Source organism: Parasteatoda tepidariorum, chromosome 1 (genome assembly GCF_982258835.1).
Source record: "Parasteatoda tepidariorum strain Cologne lab strain chromosome 1, Ptep-v5.0, whole genome shotgun sequence".
In the NCBI taxonomy this organism is placed as follows: Eukaryota; Metazoa; Arthropoda; class Arachnida; order Araneae; family Theridiidae; genus Parasteatoda; species Parasteatoda tepidariorum.
In genome coordinates this window covers 5,437,717-5,459,604 of record NC_141755.1, presented here as the reverse complement: position 1 = coordinate 5,459,604, position 21,888 = coordinate 5,437,717, and the positions used below count along the sequence as shown (strand labels likewise).

General features: G+C 27.0%; 1 protein-coding gene across 4 annotated transcripts in view; it reads left to right on the top strand.

Annotated features, from left to right (window-relative positions):
• LOC107452006 (transcription factor AP-2-alpha) overlaps positions 1-21,888 on the top strand; it is a 165,964-nt gene that overhangs the window by 109,926 nt on the left and 34,150 nt on the right. For all 4 annotated transcript variants that reach the window (XM_087158565.1, XM_087158553.1, XM_087158561.1 and 1 more), the window contains 2 exons: positions 7,457-7,514; positions 12,540-12,747. In XM_087158565.1, the coding sequence (XP_087014691.1) occupies positions 7,457-7,514; positions 12,540-12,747 (266 nt within the window). The remainder of the gene's footprint in view (positions 1-7,456; positions 7,515-12,539; positions 12,748-21,888) is intronic.

Here is a 21,888-nt window from a genome sequence, read left to right as displayed (position 1 = left end):
ATCAGATAAATACGTGTCGCTATATGCGTGGCAAACTTAACCTTTTTAGCATTGTATGTATGTGGTACGATATGTGACAAATAATTCGCTTTAACGTTGCTTATAATTTTGTCAAAAGTTAGAGGCAATAAACAATTACTGATTCGATTGCTAAGACTAATAATGAAAACTTTAATCGGAAGGAAAATGCATTGAATCAAATCCTGTAAATTTATTTTATAAAAGAAAACTTTAAAGTACGAGTTGGTTGAAGATAAGAAAGGAAAAAAAAAAAATTGGTTACCTGCGCAAGTTGCCTCACTGCTTACTTGTAGGTGCGTATAAGTTCTGAACATTTTCCTTTTTTCTTGTACCCCTTCACAATTATTTCTGTTTCTTTTATTTGCTCAATCTACATTTATTATATTCTTTTTATCCATTAAAAAAAACTATTTCTTTGAAAACAACGAATTATTTCATCTAAGTTCGATACCGCATTCATAAATATTCAGTACTTAATCTTACGAATATCAATATTTAAATCTTTTTTCTTCCAAAAATGTCTTGTAGTAGACGATAAACGAAAAACAATTTTTATTATGAATGTTTTATGCATTTATGTTTAAGTTGGGGTTGAGACAGAATTGAAGGGTGTTATTGATGGAAAATTCACATTCATACGATTTAAATCTTTATCATAAGCTATTTTTGTCCCATTTCTGTTTTAATAATTTTTAGTAATAGGAGTAACTCAATCCTATTTCTACATCTTTATACTTTTTGCAATGGATAATTCTAACAAGGATAGTAATTTTACCTTTCCTCTCCCCACCGAACTCAGTTCACGAAGGGGTGGAGATCATAGAGTTGAAATATATGGTGGAGACCATAGAAAGGGAGGAAAAGTTCTAAACATGCTTTTAATCCTTTCTATTTTATTTTCACAAATAAACGGAAGATGGATATTTACTCTATTTAGCAGTATCTTTCGATGCATGCAAAATAAAAGGCAGAATGCAAAATACCCTTTTAGACATAAAACTTGCGGTATTTTAGATTCTCCATTAGTTTTTTGTTGTAAAATTATGCCAATACAATTCTGCCGTTAACGGTTTTTAATAAGCAGTCAAATAACACACAGTTGCCCGTCTTTAGATTTTTGATAAGCATCCTTATTTAATGCAATTAACGTTTAAAGAAATTTTTAGCTTCATCCAAATTGGTTTACACCAGTTTAAATAAATAAAATAAAATAAGATTTTCGTATATTTTTGTATTATTTTGTATTATTATTCAATTTTTTTTTCATTTCGTAGTAAAATTAGACTTGAAGAAATCTAAAAACTAGAAACATGTAGTTTTGAATTACTTACTCAAAATATAAAATTGCATCATTTAATTGCTTTAAGGAGAAATCCATAAAAGCTCTACAAATGACCAAGCACATTTCTCTTAATCTAATAAAATTAATAGTGACCGACCTGCCCCCGGAGGAATTTTCGGATAAGGGTTTGAACCGTTGCAACGTGAAAACTAGGCACTACAAAATTACAGCAAACTAAAATTAAAACTAATGAAGCTTGATGCACATTAGAAATATCACACTATCGAGAACGTGTCAATTTAAAACAATAAATCAAGTATATTAAACCATGTAGGAAAGCAAAAAATACGAAGTGGATAAATGAACGCAAAATGTCCCCATGCCAGAACAGATAGTTCAGCATCCCCAATGAGATTTATAAAATTTATCATAATAATTCCAAAAGGGATTTATAGTGAAAGCCAATATAAGATTTCTAAGCAAGACATCAAAGAGTATGGCTATCACAAAAGAGGTCACCAATGACCAAAAGTTCTCAATGACCCCGGAATAGCAACCAGTCCAAGTGTCCGGCTTAAAATTAAAGATCAAAGGGATCTTGAAGAATCAAGTCAAAAGCGTTTAAATAATCTAAAAAAGTGATCCTTTCATTTTCTACTTTTTTGAAATGTATTGTTTTAATATAGCATCTGCGATTCCCACAACAATATAATTATAGTAACTTGTTTTCAAAGACAAATTAAACTAGCTGTTTTCTAAATTACGTATGCCACATTTGTAAATTCACCTTTGTCAGTCACGATACGGCAGAGTTTTGTTTATTCTTTAGAATTTTAAATTAAAATGCAAACTCGATATGATAACGTAGCTCTTATTGTGCATTTTTATTCTCAGAAATTTAAATGTACATGTGTCAAGGAACTTTGTGAGTTTTGGAGAACTTCCTGAAATACCAATGTTGATGAGCAAATTTGGACCCAAGTCCAAAAACAGTTATTAAAGTACAATGGCGCGCATTTGGCACTTTAGCTGCTCGAGAGACATTCAAGCGTTCTTTTTTTTAAACTTAATTAACTTTTTCTTCAAGAAAATTTCCTTTATTCGCTATGGTTATCAACATTCAGAGAATAAGAAAATCAATTTATGATAATGGACTTTACGTATGCAATTTATATGACGAGGTGTGTTTGTAATGTTTGTAATTACCAAATGTTCGTAATTACCAAATTATGTTTGAAATATTCATCAGTGTTTTTAGTTTACGCATAAAAGAGATAATAAACATAAATTCATTCCTTTATTAAAATAGCATTTCAAATTACACTATAATAGCTCCGAATCGTAAAACTGCATTGCAGTAGTATTTATTTCCTTGATTTTAAAATACCCATTTATATATCCCTTATTAAATAAGCAAAAAAGATGTTTTCTGAATATGATAACAGCCTAATTTTATAAAATATTTCCCTTTAAATTTTGTTAAGTCAATAATAGTATTCATAGGAATATTTTTTTCCTTAAAATATATAAAAGTACATAACACGTCATTAGAATTTTTGAAATTTGTATCTTACTCTTTATTAATCGCCTTTTTTTTTTCCATTTTGCAAAAATAGCATTGCTAACAAGTTATTGCTTTAATTAACTACAAATTTTTAGCCAAATATCATGGAAATCAATAACGTTATTTATTCCCTTACTCCAACATTTTATAGCAAAATTATATATATAGAAAAGTAATTTTTTTTTCAATTTTATTATTTTTTTTACGTATGTTTATTGAAATGAAGGCAACTTAAGTATTATGGAGAACTAATTTATGCTCTGAAAGATAATTTCGAATGCACCGTTTTATTTAAAAATAAAAGTTTAAATTTTGAAAGTTAGATATAATTTAGGATATTCTCAGGAACGAAGGATCAAAATTTTTTTCTTATCAAAAAGTTTGCTTGAGAATTTAAATTGAGTAAAAAATTAAGTAACAATGTGAAAGATATTTTCTTAGAGCCGTTTTGAAATAAATAAATTTCATGTATTTTGGTTTTACTTGGAGTTTAATTTAAAATAGACTTGTCAAAACCCTCAGATGGCTGCTCGCAGTAATTTGATGGGTCACATACATAATAGGGTAAATATTATATTTTCGGCTTTAAATTGCATTTAAGCTGAAAAATCCAAAACTTCTGTTAAAAAATGTAGTTGTTTTTTTTAAAATGTGCATGCTTTATTTTTTATTCAATTTAAAAACAGACTTTTTTTTGTCAATCAAAAAAAGTTGGCTCGTTTTTTCAAAAACTGCATCACGTGAGGAATTGCTTAATATAGTAGAATGAAATTATAAAGTAACATTCATAACTATAGACTACTTGAAATAAGTCCTATGGTACTTTCCCACAGAAATTTAAACTCTTAACTTTCTAAATTCGTCGAAACTAGGTTGAATGCAATGTGTAATGATGATTGAAAGAGGAATTCCTTTCCATTTTAATAATTAATCTTTTAAATTTTAAAAAATTTAATACATTCTTATAAATTGAATAACATTTAATATAACTATTAAAATTTAAAAATCCATTTTTATGTCATTTATTTCTCTAACAATATTATTAAATATTTTTTTTAAAAATGAATAATTTTTTTTCAGCATTTATATCAGCGATATCCTTTAAATTGAATAACTAGTTAAAAGGTCGTTATATTTGTGGTTTTTACAATGGAATAATAAAAATAATTGTTACATGACCCTGAAAATACAGAATAAAGTGTTTTTAAAACTAGTTTTACTATAACAACCTTTAATTGCCCCCTCCCCTCTAGAAAAATTCTTTGTCCTTCAAGTTCTTCGACCGCTAGGTATTTAGAAAAACTGTTTGAATTTCACAACCAATGTAACATTCTTGATTCTTGTAAATGCTAATTAAATCTTTAAAAGTTATTTTATGCTATAATACTTTTTCATTTCAAAAAAGTAAAATTTGAGGTATTTTGTAATTCATACACTGCGAACAATATGCATATGAATTATATATAGTACAAACTGTAATTTTAAATTGTACATGTGAACAAACAATGTGAAATAAATGTTACTTACGTAATGCAACTGCAAACAATACAAAGAGTTTCGCACTTTTTTCTAAGTCCATAACAATTATTTTATTGAAGTCCATATCAGTTATTTAATTGGTCTGAAAATAGTTATATTTTAATAACATTTAAAAAAATATGAACAATAATTTAATAAATATTATATTTTAACTATATTCTACTTATGTAAAATTGCAATTCCTTTGAAACATCTTCGTATATTTCATTTAATTTATATAATATATTGTTAAGCAATAGTTTTTTCTTCTAAAAACGTGGGTTCGATAGCATTTAAGGAAAATGAAATAATTGTTCAATATGTTTAAGTATCATAAAAAAGAGCGGTGCGAACTAAGATGTAAATATTTATCATGACCATACGTAACATTTTTAAGAAGAATTAAAACGAAATCTAAAAGAAAACAATAAAACCGGTGCTGTTTTTATAATCAAAACAAGCGGTACTACTGATGGTTTATTTTTGTCTTAACATTCCATACCAAGTGATAAAATGAAGTTCATTTATTATTATAATCTATAAAATTAAAATTGAATATAAAAAGTATCAAAACCTCTTAACGACACCAGCTTTACTTATCTAGAGAAATCTAAGTGTATTTTTATGTTTCAAACAATGCATTTACGATGCAAAATAAATTATAATATTTCGTGATGAGCTGTCAAGAAAAAAGGATTTTTATTGGTCTGATTGTTTACATTCTTTCACTGATTTGAAAGTTGCGGATATCATAAGAGTGAATTAAGTTTTATGACCTAATAATTCTATCAGATCAGGCTCTAAACAAAAAGAAATGAGAAGATGAAATATAAAAAAAAAATGGCTACTTGATACAATTGGGTTTTGTGTTCAACAGTAATATTAACATTCCTTTAAATGCATTACTGCCGGATATAAAGCATGCATTAAGTCTAGATTAGGTTCGGATAACTTTGAGTGTTTTTAATGCTTAAGATTAGATCCGTGAGTAAAGGATTATAATAGTTTCATAAAATTTCTAAATTTGTTAAAATGAGGTAAACAAGTTTCTCTCTCTTTTTTTTTCTTCCTATTTTTCTTTTCCTTCCAATTTCAATTGAATGGCTTGTTGTCACATGCGTCTAGTTCTGTATTTTATCAATTCAAGGACATATTTAACAAAGCAAAAGATAGGCATTGTAATATTCTAGAGGCCCGCCTAAGATAGAAAGCAATAATTGATTTGTGCTATTAATTAACTTTTAAAAAAAAGAAACAACTTAAAAACTCTTTAAAAATGCTTAAAAGTTTAAGTTTAAAAACAGTATGATAAGTGTAAAATAATTTTTTTCTTTTGCTAAGTCTGTAAGTCAGTTTTTAATATTAATACTAAAATTTTAAATTCTCTAAAATGTTCCACCTCCCACCTTGCGCCTCTAAACTCTTCAATTAAAATTTAGATAATTTCCTTCTAAATAACAATTACTTTAATGTACAGAAAAAAGATTAACAATAAAAGATTTAAAACTTAATACATCATATTAAACTAGGCTACAACACTGAAATCTAAAATTTAAAATAAATCGATTGACTAGAATCAATTTATTGTATCGTTCCTGTGAGATAACTATACATTTATAAAAACTTTTTTTTATGGTTAAAGAAATGGCATTTTTTAAATTTTTATTTCTTAGGCTATATTTTCCAGATTTAGGAAAGAATACTTTTTTTCAACTATAATTTTTAAATTGTGATTTCATTCGTTTCGGAATTTGTTACTGAAAGACTCAGTGAACATTGGATAACATGTCTGAAGTATTAACAATCATAGTTAAATAAAGTTTATTTAATTATCTCAAGTGTTACCACAAAAATGAAATAAAATTAAATTAAAAATTAATTATAAATCTTGATCATTTTCTTTGAATGAAGAAAAAAATAACTTTTACTTGGAATTGTTGTAACGACCACATGTATAAACAAACAAGTAGTTTTATCGTTATCATTTAATTGCCTACCCGAAACTCAAATTTATTTTGATTTCAGAATTTATTCTATAAATTTTTTCAGGAATTTTTTTTAAAAAGTGCACTGTTGTAAATAATAATAATTAACAAAATGAATAAGCACAGCAAATGTGTTTTTATTAACTGTGCAATTCATCAATTTGCTTTGAAAACTGTTGCTGTTATTTTAATGACAATTAAAGTAGCATTCCCTTGAATATTTTCCTTAGGTTATATATTACCATTCTATACTTATGGCATTAAATATTAGGAAAATGTTATGCCCTATAATATGAAATGAATCGAATCTTAAGAAGCAATTCCTCTCCTGACCGAACTCAACTGTTGGAAGAGGTGGAGACAGGGAGCGGTAAAATTCTAAATGCGTTTTTATTTCTCTTTACTTAATTTTCACAAATAAACTGATGATGGAAATTTACTCTATTTGGCTGTATCTTTCAATGCATGTAAAGTATAAGGCCGACACCCACTCATAATTTGAGATAAAAAGCATGCCGTGTATTTTAGATTCTCTATTAATTTATTACAGCAAAATTATGGCAATTCTGCAATCAACAGATTTTGATACGCAGTTGAATAGTTATTAGTCGTCTGCTTTTAGATTTTTGATAAGTATCTTTCATTTTGAGCAATTAACTTTAAAAGAATTTTTTAACCTCATCCAGATCTCCTCATCCAGATCTATTCTCATCCAGATCTATTTCTTCGTTTAAACTATAATAAAATTAAGATATTTAATAATCCAAAAACTGAGAAGCATGTAGCTTTAAACCGCATAATTTTATAGCTTCAAAGTTTTGAGGAAAAATTTATAGAAGTTGTGAAAATTATTAAACCCTATTTCTTCTAATCTAATAAATAACTTTCTTTATTTTCTACTTTTTTTAAATGAATTTTGCAATCTAATAATACTATATCATCAAAACTTTGTTAAATACAAAAAAATACCAAGAAAACAAAATTTAAATTTTTACCTCTAATACAAGATGGCGAGGGTAGAGGCCTCTTAACAAGCTGTGTTTTTATTTTATAATTTACTATAATTTATTTATTTTATCTTTTCAGACAACAGTGGACGAAAGCAATATATTTGGTTCAGAGCATAATAGTGTGATAAGAAAAGGTAAACCTGTTTTATTTTTAAACTGAATTCCTTAACTTGTAAATAAATCATTTACTCAAGAAGTATTTTTTAACAATTTGTTTAGTAGTTGATAATAAAAAGGAAAAAAAAAAGTAAGAAGATGAATATATATATATATATATATATATATATATATATATATATATATATATATATATATATAAGTTCAAAATGAAGAATAAAACAAAGAAAAATTATAGACATATGAAAAAAAGGGGGGTGGGAAATAATAAGTAAAAAAATAACAAACAACATATTATTTAAAAAAAAAAAAAAAAAAAAGTGAAATTTTAATTAAAAAACCGGAAAAAAAGCCGGAAAAAAAAGATATAATCTTTTCTTCAGCCCACACGATTATATCCGCAAAACAGAGTGCTTTCTGATATTGTATCAATAAAGCCAAAGCAAAATATATTAATACAATAGTGTGAGGAGCACTCAAAAATTTTTTTATAAAACAACAACATAAAATTAGATCATAAAAAGTAAAAATAACATGTAAAAACAGATAATAAAATAAAAGAAAAAGAAAAAACATTAAAAAGGGGGGACTATAAAGCGAGTAGCAAAATCATAACAACTTACATGGACAGAAATTTTTCAAGAATGATTTAAAAAGGTTTTCGCAGAAAGATTGCCAGATTACAAAATATGAAAACAAAAGATGAAAGCAAAAGCGCAAATCAAGTGTAACAAGAGGGTTTTAAAGTGTCGTTCTTACTGCACTGCTGAAGTGATTTGTTATTCTGAGTTTTGATTTGTTAGTTACCAAGGATGGTCCCGAAATGGATGTGCGCAAGGTAATATTATACTGGATAATTTCAAAAATTGATCATAAATAGTTTTAGAAGATAGATGTTTATTTAAGAAAAAATATAAAATAGAAAAGAGAAACATAAATTGCCTTGCAAATAATTTAAGCCGCGGATTTGCACGATATGGATTAGCACATAGAAAAATTATTTAAATTATCAAAGAAAGAATTTTAATAGATAATTTTAACACGGATTTGCCCGAAATGGATTTGCACGTGGAAAAATTAACAAAGAAAAAATTTTCGCAGATAATTTTAACCACGGATTTGCCCGAAATGGATTTGCACATGGAAAATTGTATAAATTAATAAAGAAATTTTTAGCAAACAATTTTATCCACGGATTTGCCCGAAATGGATTTGCACATGGAAAAACTGTATAGATTAACAAGGGAAATTATTTAGCAAAGGAATTTTTAGTAAATAATTCTAACCACGGATTTGCCCGAAATGGATTTGCACATGGAAAGATTAACAAAGAAAAAAAATTTTTAGTACATAATTTTAGCCACGGATTTGCCCGAAATGGATTTGCACATGGAAAATTGTATAAATTAATAAAGAAATTTTTAGCAAACAATTTTATCCACGGATTTGCCCGAAATGGATTTGCACATGGAAAAACTTTATAGATTAACAAAGGAAATTATTTAGTAAAGGAATTTTTGGTAAATAATTCTAACCACGGATTTGCCCGAAATGGATTTGCACATGGAAAATTATATAAATTAACAAAGAAATTATTTAGTAAATAATTTTGGCAATGAATTTTGGCCTAAAATGGATTTGCACATGGGAAAATCATAAAAATTAACAAACAAAAAAATGTTTAGAAAATATATCCACCAAAATTTACGATTAATTCAATGATTTTATATAAAATTTTATTACATTAGTTGGGTATCCATTGTTTTTTATCAGATTTTGAAAGAGTTTATCGATTTGTTTTTTGGATAAATAAATATTACTACATATTCTTTTAATTCTGTTCATTTCATTAAAAGTGGTATTTAAATAGATGCTCCTAGAAACATTAGAATTCCAAGTAACTAGTTTATTAATATTAAAATTAAAATCATTTCTTTTATCGTATAAATCAACAAAGCAGATATTTTCAACTTTCATAATACCCAAATCCAAAAAATTGAAATTAATATTATCATCATGATTACGAAGTAAGATCAATTCCTCAGGGTATATATCACTCAATAAAACAGTAAAATCTTGGAAATTAAAGATAATTAAGTCATCAATATATCTAAAAACAAATTTAATACTCAGAGTATAATTTTTTTCATAATAATGCAAAAATAATTCTTTTTTTTCCGGCTTTTTTTCCGATTTTTTAATTAAAATTTCACTTTTTTTTTTTTTTTTTTTTTTTTAAATAATATGTTGTTTGTTATTTTTTTACTTATTATTTCCCACCCCCCTTTTTTTCATATGTCTATAATTTTTCTTTGTTTTATTCTTCATTTTGAACTTATCTAATGAGTGCTGTTTACTTGCAGCTTAAGCGCAATAAATGATACTTATTGTTTTTCTTAACTTTCTTAGTGTTTTCTTGTATTTTTTTATTTATATATATATATATATATATATATATATATATATATATATATATATATATATATATATATATATATTATATATATTGTATATATATATATACCGAAGAGCCATTACATCATGACCACCCTCCATCTATAACAATGGGCTCGCCCAGGAACAATGTTTCATGGGGCACATTAGGACCCATAATCCTAATAGAGCAATCCCTGACGTATGTAAGCAACTTGAACATAGTTGCAGACCAGGTTCACCCATTCATGGCAACAGTTTTTTCTGCGGGGGATGGTGTTTACCAACAGGATAATGCACCATGTCATAAGGGTCGAATCGTCATGGATTGGTTCGAGGAACATTCTAGTGACTTTCAAGTCTTGTCTTGGCCCCCAAATTCAAATGACCTTAATCCAATAGAGCCTTTATGGTCCTACTTGGAAAACCAAATTCGTGCTGCCACGCTACCCCCTCGCTATGTGAGGGAATTGCAGGACCAGTTGGTGAGCGCTTGGTACCAGATAACTGAGACTACCTATCAGTACCTTGTGGAATCAATGCCACGGCGGGTGCTAGTAGTTTTGAGGGCTAAAGGTGGTATTACATATATATATATATATATATATATATATATATATTAAGGTGGCATTATATACAAAACCTCAAGTCTATTGAATTCGAAGTTCATGATGGTAAAGGTCGTAGAACCCTGTCAATTTTTAATAAATAGACGAAGTTTTCCAATGATTGAAATTGATTTTCAGCAAATTACAGTAACATCAATTTTGAAAAAAGGACACAATTTAAAGTTACTTTGTCATTTATCTATATAATCAGAGTCAGTTAAGTCCCGCAGTGGACTGATCGTTAAGACACGAATCCCAGCAAATCACCGAAGTCAAGCATCATTGGCTGTGGTCAGTGTGCTGGTGGGTGACTACTTGGATTAGTCTGTGTAGGGACCGAGGGTGTGCGGTATGGGTCCTCGTTAAACTGTTCTACCGTAAAGTACTCGACTTCGCGCGCAGGTCGTCGGGCTACCGAACCGGGGGTGCCATCCCCTCTGCAGAGGATCAAAATTGTGATGGCATGTCTTCCGATCATCCTCAGGGATGTTACCCAGACCGTCGCCAATAGCCCATTGTGCAGCTCTATTGCGATGTAAATGAACTACAACAACAACAACAACAGAGTCGGTTAAATTTAAATTCTTAGATCAATATATTGAAAATTAAATTGCAATATTGAAAATCTAATAGTTTCCGTATTTTTTATTTAATAAAATTTGACGTTTTTGATAAATATCTAATAATTTCGTTGCATGAAAACTTTTTTTGAGTTTTTACTTTTTAATTATTTTATTCATCTCCGAGTTTTTATTTTAATTTTTTTGAATTTTTTACTTTATGTTAACATTCATCGGCATGTTCAACAGTAATGAATAAACACTAAATTTTTTTCATACAATGGAACTAAATGATGTAGTAATTAATTCTTTCATTAATTAATTTTTTTTTTTTTTACTTTTGCTCAGAATTACGTTTTATTTCGACGATTTAAATTATATCAACAACTTTTTAATGGATTATTTTATTCTATATTCTTTTAACAAAGCGCACTACACTTTATATATCATTTTCATTTTTAACCCAGTCAAATTATTACATCAAAATGACTTAATTAATGTCAAAATAATGAAGTGAAAAAAAATGATCATTTTCATTTAATTCTTTCTTGTAAACTTTTTAACTTTTATTATTCTTAATTGCTTTATTTGTGTAGTATTTTTTTTTCATATAAATATTGATTGTTATTAACAATGATTTAACACTAAATTTCTCTACATTCGACATATTTTTTCAAGTACCAAAGCCAAAAAAATGAAGTTGTTCGTTCTTATATTAATTCTTACTTACTTCACTTTAACTTTGTATAATGTTTCCTGTGCACTACTTGAACTATATTAACAGCTTTTTGACGGATTATTGGATCATTTTAAATTCTTTCCTTCAAAACAAGCACTATATTTTTATTTAAACGGTGCCAAAATAAAAATAAAAGCTTGAAACTGGAAAAATTTATCATTTTCTTTTATGCTTCTCCTTATGTGATGGGATACATAATTATAACTTTTGAAACTTTTTTATACGTAACTAAATTGCAAATTTAAAAAACAAATTTTGAACAGTGAAATCTAAAGGTTTTTTTTTATTATTAAATTAAAATTTAAGTAACTTTTTATGTAAAAAATACTTCAATTGATTACTCAAATATATATATATATATATATATATATAATATATTAATTTTCGTTGAATATAGATAGATAACTGAAATATGAGAATGACAAAGAAATTCTTTGTATTAAAATGTTTCGCAATGCAAAATTAACAAAAAGCAAAGAAGTACTCAATATAAATTCATTTTTATACATTTCTTTTTAAACTAACTTAATTCTACAGTAATGCAAATATCACAAGGTAATTGTTATGCTAATAAACCTATTTATCAAAAGAACGAAATAATATAAAAAAAATAAAACATAGGCAGGGTTTCAAATAAGACGCCATTACTATCCTTGAAGATAATAGCATGCACTATTATTAATCGATGTTATTACTTTCTAGGCATCAAACGCTCTAACAATGAAAACAATCACAAGGACATAATGCTGTCGGGTATCACATCGGCGTCGGAAGTATTTTGCTCAGTACCTGGTCGATTATCCTTACTTAGCTCAACATCCAAGTACAAGGTGACAGTGGGAGAAGTACAAAGGAGATTATCACCGCCAGAATGTCTAAACGCTTCTCTATTAGGAGGTGTTCTAAGGAGGTACGCATTATTTCAAGAAACATTTAAATCAAATGTATTTTGATTTTATATTCATTAAACAAAACCATTCCTGTAATTTTCAGTTTTTCCCTATTTAAAATTCTTATTCAACCAGTTCATTATCCACATATTTTTATTTATTTTTTTTACTTTTATAATCGACAGTCTAAGGGGTGGTAACGGGGGGAAGGGAATACATATGCCTGTTTATTTAATTTTCACAAATAAGCTGGTGTTAAATATGTACTCCACCGGGCAGCACTCACGGAAATGCTCACGGTTTTGGCACCGCTTGGCGCGGTCGAGAATAAGCTCTCTGAAAACCGCAAAATTAAGAATATGGTAACCCAACCGATCTATCCGTCACATCTTGCTACAGCGTGCAACCCTATTACGTTGATTGAGAAGGAAAATGATGGTTCTATTCCAGTTAAAAATTTCTTTCTTATTCACTTCTATCTTCACACCGCTCTTGTATTTTTTATAAGCGGTTTTCGTTTTGAATGAAAAATTCATACTTAATTTAATGTTTATGTCTCAGAATTTTATTTAAAAATAGATTCTTGTAAATATTTTACTTTTCAACTTCCTTTTTTTTATTATTGTTCTTGAAAGTGTAAAATCTATTGTTTTTTATTTTTATTTTATTTTACTTGCTAAGACAGTTTACCATTCTTTACTATGCTATATAAAGGCTTGTGTGCTCACTATATACTAAGGCATATTGCATTCAGCTTCCAATTCAAATGTAAGAAAATTTTATATAAGGTATTTTTATTGCAGTACATTGCAATAATTACCTTTATCGCTAAATTCAGCATTTCAGATGCGTAATTAGGAAAAAAAATTTATTCTTTTATTCCAAATGCATAATAAAAATTCTTCACAATGAAATACATATTGTTACGCTAATAATGAACTATAATAGATTTGAGAAATGAGTTAAAGAAGAACTTTATAGAGTTAAAAAAAAATTGCCTCACTTGTTTGCTTTATCAGATGGAGGAGATTTTATTAAATCGTTTTTTCTCAAATAAAACATTTAATCAGAAAAGGTGATAATTTTCAATTGGAAATATATATAAGAAATTATTCACAAAGGAATCGATACTTTTACGCAAATAATAAATTAAGATAGATCCGAAAAAATAGACCTGAGAATTCAATTAATACATTTAAAGTGCTTTAATTTAACCTTATCATTTTAGTCATTTGTTTGCAGTTTCAAAAGTAATAAAAGTTTAAAAAAAAAATGTTTATTTCATTCTCATACGCAGCACTTTACTTTTACCTTATTATTTTATTCATTTTCAATAAGATGAAGATTTTAATGACACTACTTCAATATTTTGAAAGTTTCAAAAATTATAAAAATTCAGAAAAAAAAGTTTTATTTAATTTTAATCCGATCAAATTTACTTTAACATTATTTTACTCAAATGCAATTTCAAAAGTGATGAAGTACAAGAACCAAGTTTTATTTTATAATTATACGACTAAAAATATGCCATTTCTTATAACATTACTAAATAAGATATTATATAATAGTATAAGAAAAAAAATGAATGGTAGATTCAAAATAAATAATAAGAAATACTTCACAGAAAAATCGATATTTCTACACAAATAATAATTAAATGAGGAATTTCTTAGGAAATGGATCTACAAAAGCAAATTATACAATTAAAATAATTTATCCTTAGAATGCAACAGTAAACTATTTTGTTAATATGAATTATATTTCAGATGTTTTTGTAAATAGTTTTAAAAACTTAAATAAACATGTATAATAAAATTATTTACAATTCCTTGACATAAGAGTTTCTCTGTTTCTTCAGTTTGATTAGACCAATCTAAACTTAAGTATATATAAAAGTAAAATATAATTTATATTTCAGGGCCCTAAGAGAACTTTTGCCTTTATTTGTTGTTTAGCATTTATGCTATTTTTAACCTAATTGATTTGTTTTATCCACCGTGATTGCTTGCATCTTAAAAAATATCTATAGTTGATTTATAGAGAAAATTACATTGTCAACTTTCATCATAATTAACAACACTTAAACTCGAAAAAGAGTTGTTCGCAAGTATAACACTAGTTTCCATTGCACGCATTTCAATTATAAATTTGGAGTTTAATTAAAAAAAACAAACTATAACTTTAAACGTGATAAAATGATTTTATTAAAATTTAAATCAAATCAGTAAAAATGATATTTCATTTATCTATTTAATTATTATTTTTTTTTAATTAAGAAATTGAAAATGAAAAACACTTCTGAGAAAACTCCAAACAAGTCAATACAATCAATGTATCAGAATACGTCATCAGGTCAATGCCCTTCACAGTCATAAAATTTTAAAATTAAATTCCAGCTTAGAAGTTCAGATTAAAACTAAATTTGAAAGATTTAATTAAAATTATTACTAAATATTGCAAATAGAATTTTGTGTTTTAATATTTGAGTTACATGATCTTATGAAAACACAAAAACAATGAAAAAAATTTTTATAAAATAGTGAAAACAATTCTATCCCTTGTTTATAAACGCTACGCAAAAACAATTTGGCGACAGAGCAGGTTTGGCTTAAAAGTTTCCGCCAAGAATGCCAAGCGGTGCCGAAACCGTGAGCATTTCCGTGAGTGCCACCGGGCAGCATAATTCGAAGCGTGAAAAGTAACAGATCGTCACTCAATCGCAATTAAGAATAATCGCGTGTATTTATTTTAGATTATTCTTTCATTTCTTTTCCTGCCTTTAGAAGGTGGGCAATGAGAAAATGAAATGTAAAATCCATAATGGACAGAGAAAAGGTCTCTTAAAAACATCGCATTTGATAGAAAAAGCTTAAAACTAGCATAGGCGAAAAACACATATTAAGTAATGTTTTGAAAACGCTTTAATTTTCAGGTTTGACGACAGATCATGGTCGGCTAAAAGTATAGAACGTAACATTATTCTTCAGTCTTCAGTGGTTGAGCCTGTTTCGTAAACTGATGATACTTTATAAACTTAAACAGTTGCAAAACTCTTAATTTCGACCTAATTTTATACCCTATTTTTTACCATTATGAAGCTGACTTTCACAAACACGTTTTCTAATATGTTATTGGAATAAAATTGTTAGTATCTCTTATTTTTTCCTCGAATGAAATGAACCATAGTAAATTAAACCTTGCAAATTTTAGTTTATTAAGCTCGTAACCAAGTCACGGTGGTTTCTGCACAAATTCGCTTTTTTTTTTTCAAAGTTTATAACTATACTGGTTTTGTTCCAAGCTCGATTCGCTCACCAATCCTCGCAATTGCTACAATCAATCATCCACCCTAATAATTGACAATTCCGCCTTCATCTACGACTTTTTTTTTTAAATAATAGTGCTAAAAGTTAATTCCTAATAACATTTACAATATTTCTGTTACATTGAAGGTAGTTTTTAAACAAAGATTATAATAAAAGTAAGCTTACTGTTTGATAATGATACAACGGTTGATGTGTTTTTATACTGATTTAAATAGATTTATAATAAAATAATCCTTTCAAATAACATGATGACATAACGTTAATATGTATATATCTATCTTGAGTTCCCCAACCATCAATATGCACAAAAACATAACTGTTTTAACCTAGTTTTTCGAAACTCTTTAGCCAAAGAAAATAAAAACTTCACGCTTAACACTTGAAGCAAAGCTGTATTTTATACTGTATATGCCATCTTGCTGTAAGGATTTGTCTGGAATTTGAAACAGAGAACTAACTAGAGTAATTTAAAAGTTGCGAAATTTTTTAAAAAAACCTCTAATTTGGCGAAATTTTTCCACCTTGATGAATAGTATCAAAATCTTTTTTCCCATTGTTCGCAAATTTTTATGAGTCCAGATAATGCAATATTGGAGTAAGTTTTTAAATAATAAAAAAATTAGAAAACAAGCGCTTTTCATTTTCTCAAAACTATAGCTTTTTTCCATATTAACGTTTTGCGCCATTTTCAGAATAAACATAACAGTCGCTGGCTGAATACAGGCTTAACATGACTTAACAGTCAAGAGTAACTGTTGCTATCTCAGATCAGTTATGAAAATAGCGTATTATTCTCAGAAAATAATAATTCCATGCGACTAAGAACCTTCAAAAAACAGCCTTAATGTTGCCTAGAATAGGTTGCCCTACTCATTTACCAATTTCATGTAGTTGGAAAGGAACAAAGTTCCAAGCGTACTATACGACTTAATGACACGCTATTAAATTTGTTGTGAAATTTTGTCAACTCTTCTCTACAGCTGTCTGGAAAAGACTGGTTTGATAGCAGCTGTTCTTTTTGATAGCATGTGCAAGGAACGAGGGACCGTGCATTGTTTCATTTCTGAATGACCTGGATAAATAATGGCATCCTCTATTTTTGCGATGGTCAAGTAACAATTATCCCTGACAGTAAAATCGGTTTCAAGAAAAGAAGGAATAAACTTTTAAAACAATTATGATAAAATTATTTTTTTTATAAAATCTGCATTATACGATTAATATGCAAAATTTTGACAGAGTGAATTCTGTCAGAAAACGATTAAAATGGTTGTTTTATCAGCCATGACAGGCCTCGTAAAGTTTGAGCACACTAGCCTGTCAGAAAGAGATCAAAATTTCAGTTGCATGAATGAAACTGTTATAAAATGCAAACAAATGTGCGATGATTTGAAGAATAGGTGAGAAATTTCAGATTAGTCTGTTGTCTTAAGCCAGTCACTTTACCCCCTTTGGTACATGTGGATACCAGCACACCTACATATATATATATATATATATATATATATATATATATATATATATATATATATATATATATATATATATATATATATATATATATATATATATATATATATATATATATATATATATATATATATATATATACATCTGGCGCTGTAATTACTTGCAAAAATATATGCTGTTTTTTTTTTAATTATTAAAAAAAGTCTAATAGCTACTAAAAAAATCTGTTAAATAATCGGAATCAGATTTGTACTAAAATATAAAACCCAAACAACTTAATTTGAATTCTTTTCCACTCAAATTCAAAAATTCATCGATAATTGATTTTGTAAATTAAAGAAATTTTAATGATGTATAACTGTGTTTCTTCGATCTAAATAGTTTTATACAAGAGCATATTTAAAAAATTATTGTTCGGTAGTGAGCTCCGCTCTGAAGATTTTTTACTCAACGATGAAGAAAAAAAACTTTTATGCCGTAAATAACAAATTATAAAATTATAAATATATTGTGTTTTTTTATACTTATTTTAACCTAAATTATTACAAAATAATGAAAAGAGTATGAAAGATATATTAAATAAAAATTCTGCTTCTAAGGGTTTTAACTTGTGAACATTGAAATCTGTTTCTGCAAAAACTCTACATCACAATGACACGGGTTATAATTTCCACATTTTCTTGCCTTTCAATTTCATCATCCATAAAAGTTTCAGCAAAAATGTCAAAAGATGGAGTTTATAAAGAAATAGTTTACTTTAAAGGGCTTTATATACATACTCGTACGATATATTGTGTATTCGTGATTCTAATCTCTAGAATTTAGAATGAAGATGGAATTAAAAATTTTCAAGATTGATTCAGAATCTGCTCTCTAAAGCCGGATGTGTAAACTTTTCTCTTTTCATGATGAAAGGAAGAAATGAATGTATCAAGAGACCTATTTTTATCCCATTTTGACCCTCCCGAATTTTTCTTCCTTCTACCAATTACGCTTCTAGTAACGGAACTATGTTCATGCACGACCCGGGAAAGGAAGAAAAAAAATATACGATTGAGTAAAAAAAAAAAAAAGGATAGCAATGTGATTATAACAATGATAAATCTTCAAGGATGATTATTTAACCTCAGGGAAAATCTGAAATTTAAGTTTTTCATTTGCGCAAGATTGGAAGTTGAGAAAACGTCATTGATATTTCCCTAATATACTCACCGAGAGAAACTAGTTTAAAATGACTGAGACACATGAGATCTTTTAATCGCAGTGCTTTTGTGAGACATAACAAAATAATTAAAATTCCTGGAAAATAAATTTAATCATATTTGAAAATAAATTTTTATTTACAGTAAAAAGTTCTTTGGGATCTTAGTAGTAATTATTTGGGAGCTAAATGCGTTAACGTAAATAAATGATATAAGAAAAAAAATTTTTAAATCATTTATTTTGCATGCATAAAAAAATATGCATTTAAATACTTAATTATTAACTCGCTTAAATATTTCGTTCTGTCTGAAGAATGTCAGTCCTGAACGGATGTAAACTAAAGTAACTAATGTAATAATGTAAACTAATGTAACAATGTAAACTGTGTAAAATAATGCAACAATTTAGGCTGTATAGACTAATGTAATTATGTAAACAGTAAATAATGTAAACATATAATGTTAAATAATGTAAGCTGTAAAACAGATCGTTCAACTCATAGATTGTGTATTAAAAACTTGCCTATTTTTATATTCTCTTTGTTTAAGTCGAAACAATTAGTGAAAACAATGGTCAAAACAATTTTTGGAAAACCATATTTAAGTTTTCAAGTTTCCGATATTTGAAGATGTTAAGGCAAAAATTCGCAACCCTGAAGAAGTAATCCCAGGTAAAAAATAATAACTTGAAATTCGAACTTGAGTTAAAGTTACAACGATTTTTGAAAATTAAAAACTGGGGTATCCGCCTTACAGAAAATTAGATCATTTATAATTAAAAAACAACAAAAGGATAAAATCGTTTTCTAAAAAACACGGCAGAAATATAGACTGATTTCTATATGTTAGAAAACTATATACTTTCTGAATGTTATGAAAACTATATACTTTCTATATGTCTATATTTTATAAGACTTTCTTTATGTTAGAAAACTTTTAATTAGATATAGTTCATATATTTGCAAAAATTCAAGTTTCGGAATGAAAAAAAAATGTAAGGCATTATTTTACAATACTACCAGAACTTTTTCGACTTTCAATATATATATATATATATATATATATATATATAAAACCGAAATTGCTTAAATAACGGATAAATCAATCCCTTTCTATACCTCCAAACTGTTAAGAAAAAAATCCAAAGAGAATTTTTAAAACATTACATAACATAAGAACATAAATAAAGACAAAAAAAGAATAGAGGAAATCACAAATATTCCGTTATGGCCAAGGGACAAATCTGATTGCTAGGTACTTTTCGCCTCACTACTGGCCACTGTAGCTTCTTCAACCATTTATATCGTATAAAAATTCATTCAAGTCCTTTCTGCCAATTGTGCAACATTCGTGAAGAAATGGACGCGAACCACCTGAGTCATTGCCCTGGAATACTGGAGAGGTTCGGCATAAGATTATATATATATATATATATATATATATATATATATATATATATATATATATATATATATATATATATATATATATATATATATATATATATATATATATATATATATATATATATATATATATATATATATATATATATATATATATATATATATATATATATATATATATATATATATATATATATATATATATATATATATATATATATATATATATATATATATATATATATATATAATATGTATAATATATATATAATCGCGTGGGCTGATGAAAGGATTACATCTTTTAATTTCCGTTTTTTTTAAAAAAATTTCATCCCTTTTTTTTTCAATCAATTGTTTCTTATTTTTTTTCACTATTACTTCCCCCCCCCTTTTTTTTCTTATGTCTATAATTTTACTTTGTTTTGTCTTCATTTTGAACTTATCGAGTTCTGTTTACTTGCAGCTTATGCGCAGTAAATGAAACTTATTGTTTTTCTTAACTTTCTTCGTGTTTTTTTGTATTTATTTTTTTGTTGTATATATATATATATATATATATATATATATATATATATATATATATATATATATATATAATATAGCTTTGGTAATGATTTTATTAAAATAAACAGAAAAATATGGTTTTATACTGTGTAATAAAATTTAGTAATTTTATCAGGATACCTTAAAGCATGACATAACAACCCCTAATTCGGTATAATTTACTTTTCAATGTTATATTTTCTTACTGAATGTGTGATAGTCAGAACTAAAAGCTTTAAAAACAGAATTTCTGGTAGACCGTTACCATATGAATGGAAAATATGCCAAATGTGCGGTTTAAATATTGTATGTTTTGGTTTTATGACGCAGATTTTTTTTAAACCAGAAATGTCATTGTTCGGCAATTTTAATAGAATTTCTTCTTTTTCTCTTAAGTATATCTAATTGTAAGTGGGTGACAGAATTTTATTTTACATGTTTCGAAATTTATTGCCATAAGTAGTAAAGATCCATTATAAACTTATTTAGGAAAATTTAACTATAATGATAACTATTAACATTTTCCCTTTCCTTTTTCAATGTTCAATATTTTCCTCTTTCGTCTACATCCTTTGAACAGTAGACTTCTGATACCAGAAAAGAGGGGTCTTAAATTAAATAAAAATGTATGACGACTTTTACCATAAAAGCATATTATTTTTAATTTGGCCAAATATAAAAGTTGACAAAGATGAATTACTTTTTTTTTCTTACGAAATCTTGATGCAAGCTAAGGAATTTCTTTTCATTTTTTTATGAAATCTGATACATAGAACAACTCAATTTCAGTGCGAAAACAATGTTATATCCTTCTTTAAATTATAAGTAGAAACAACGAGTTGCAACCGAAATATTGACACATCCAATGATTAATGAAGCAACATAAAAAAATATATAACAATTATAAAAATATAGTATAATTTGTAAACAAAATTCCCATATAAGTGGAAATGTTAGTTGCCTTCTTAATTAGAGCTTTTTTTTTTCTTTCTGGGAAATGGATACATCCAAAAACTGTAATACAATTACAATTTGAGAAACAGTGTTATATTCTTTCTCGTAGAAAGTAATGGATAAGTGCGAAATATTGGTACATCAACTGATTAATAAGAGAAGTTAAAAAGAAAAGGTATCAATAAACAATATTTCCATATTAGTGGTCAGTCCCTTCATCCTCTATCCGGATACGATCATTTAATGGAGAAGCCGTCTTT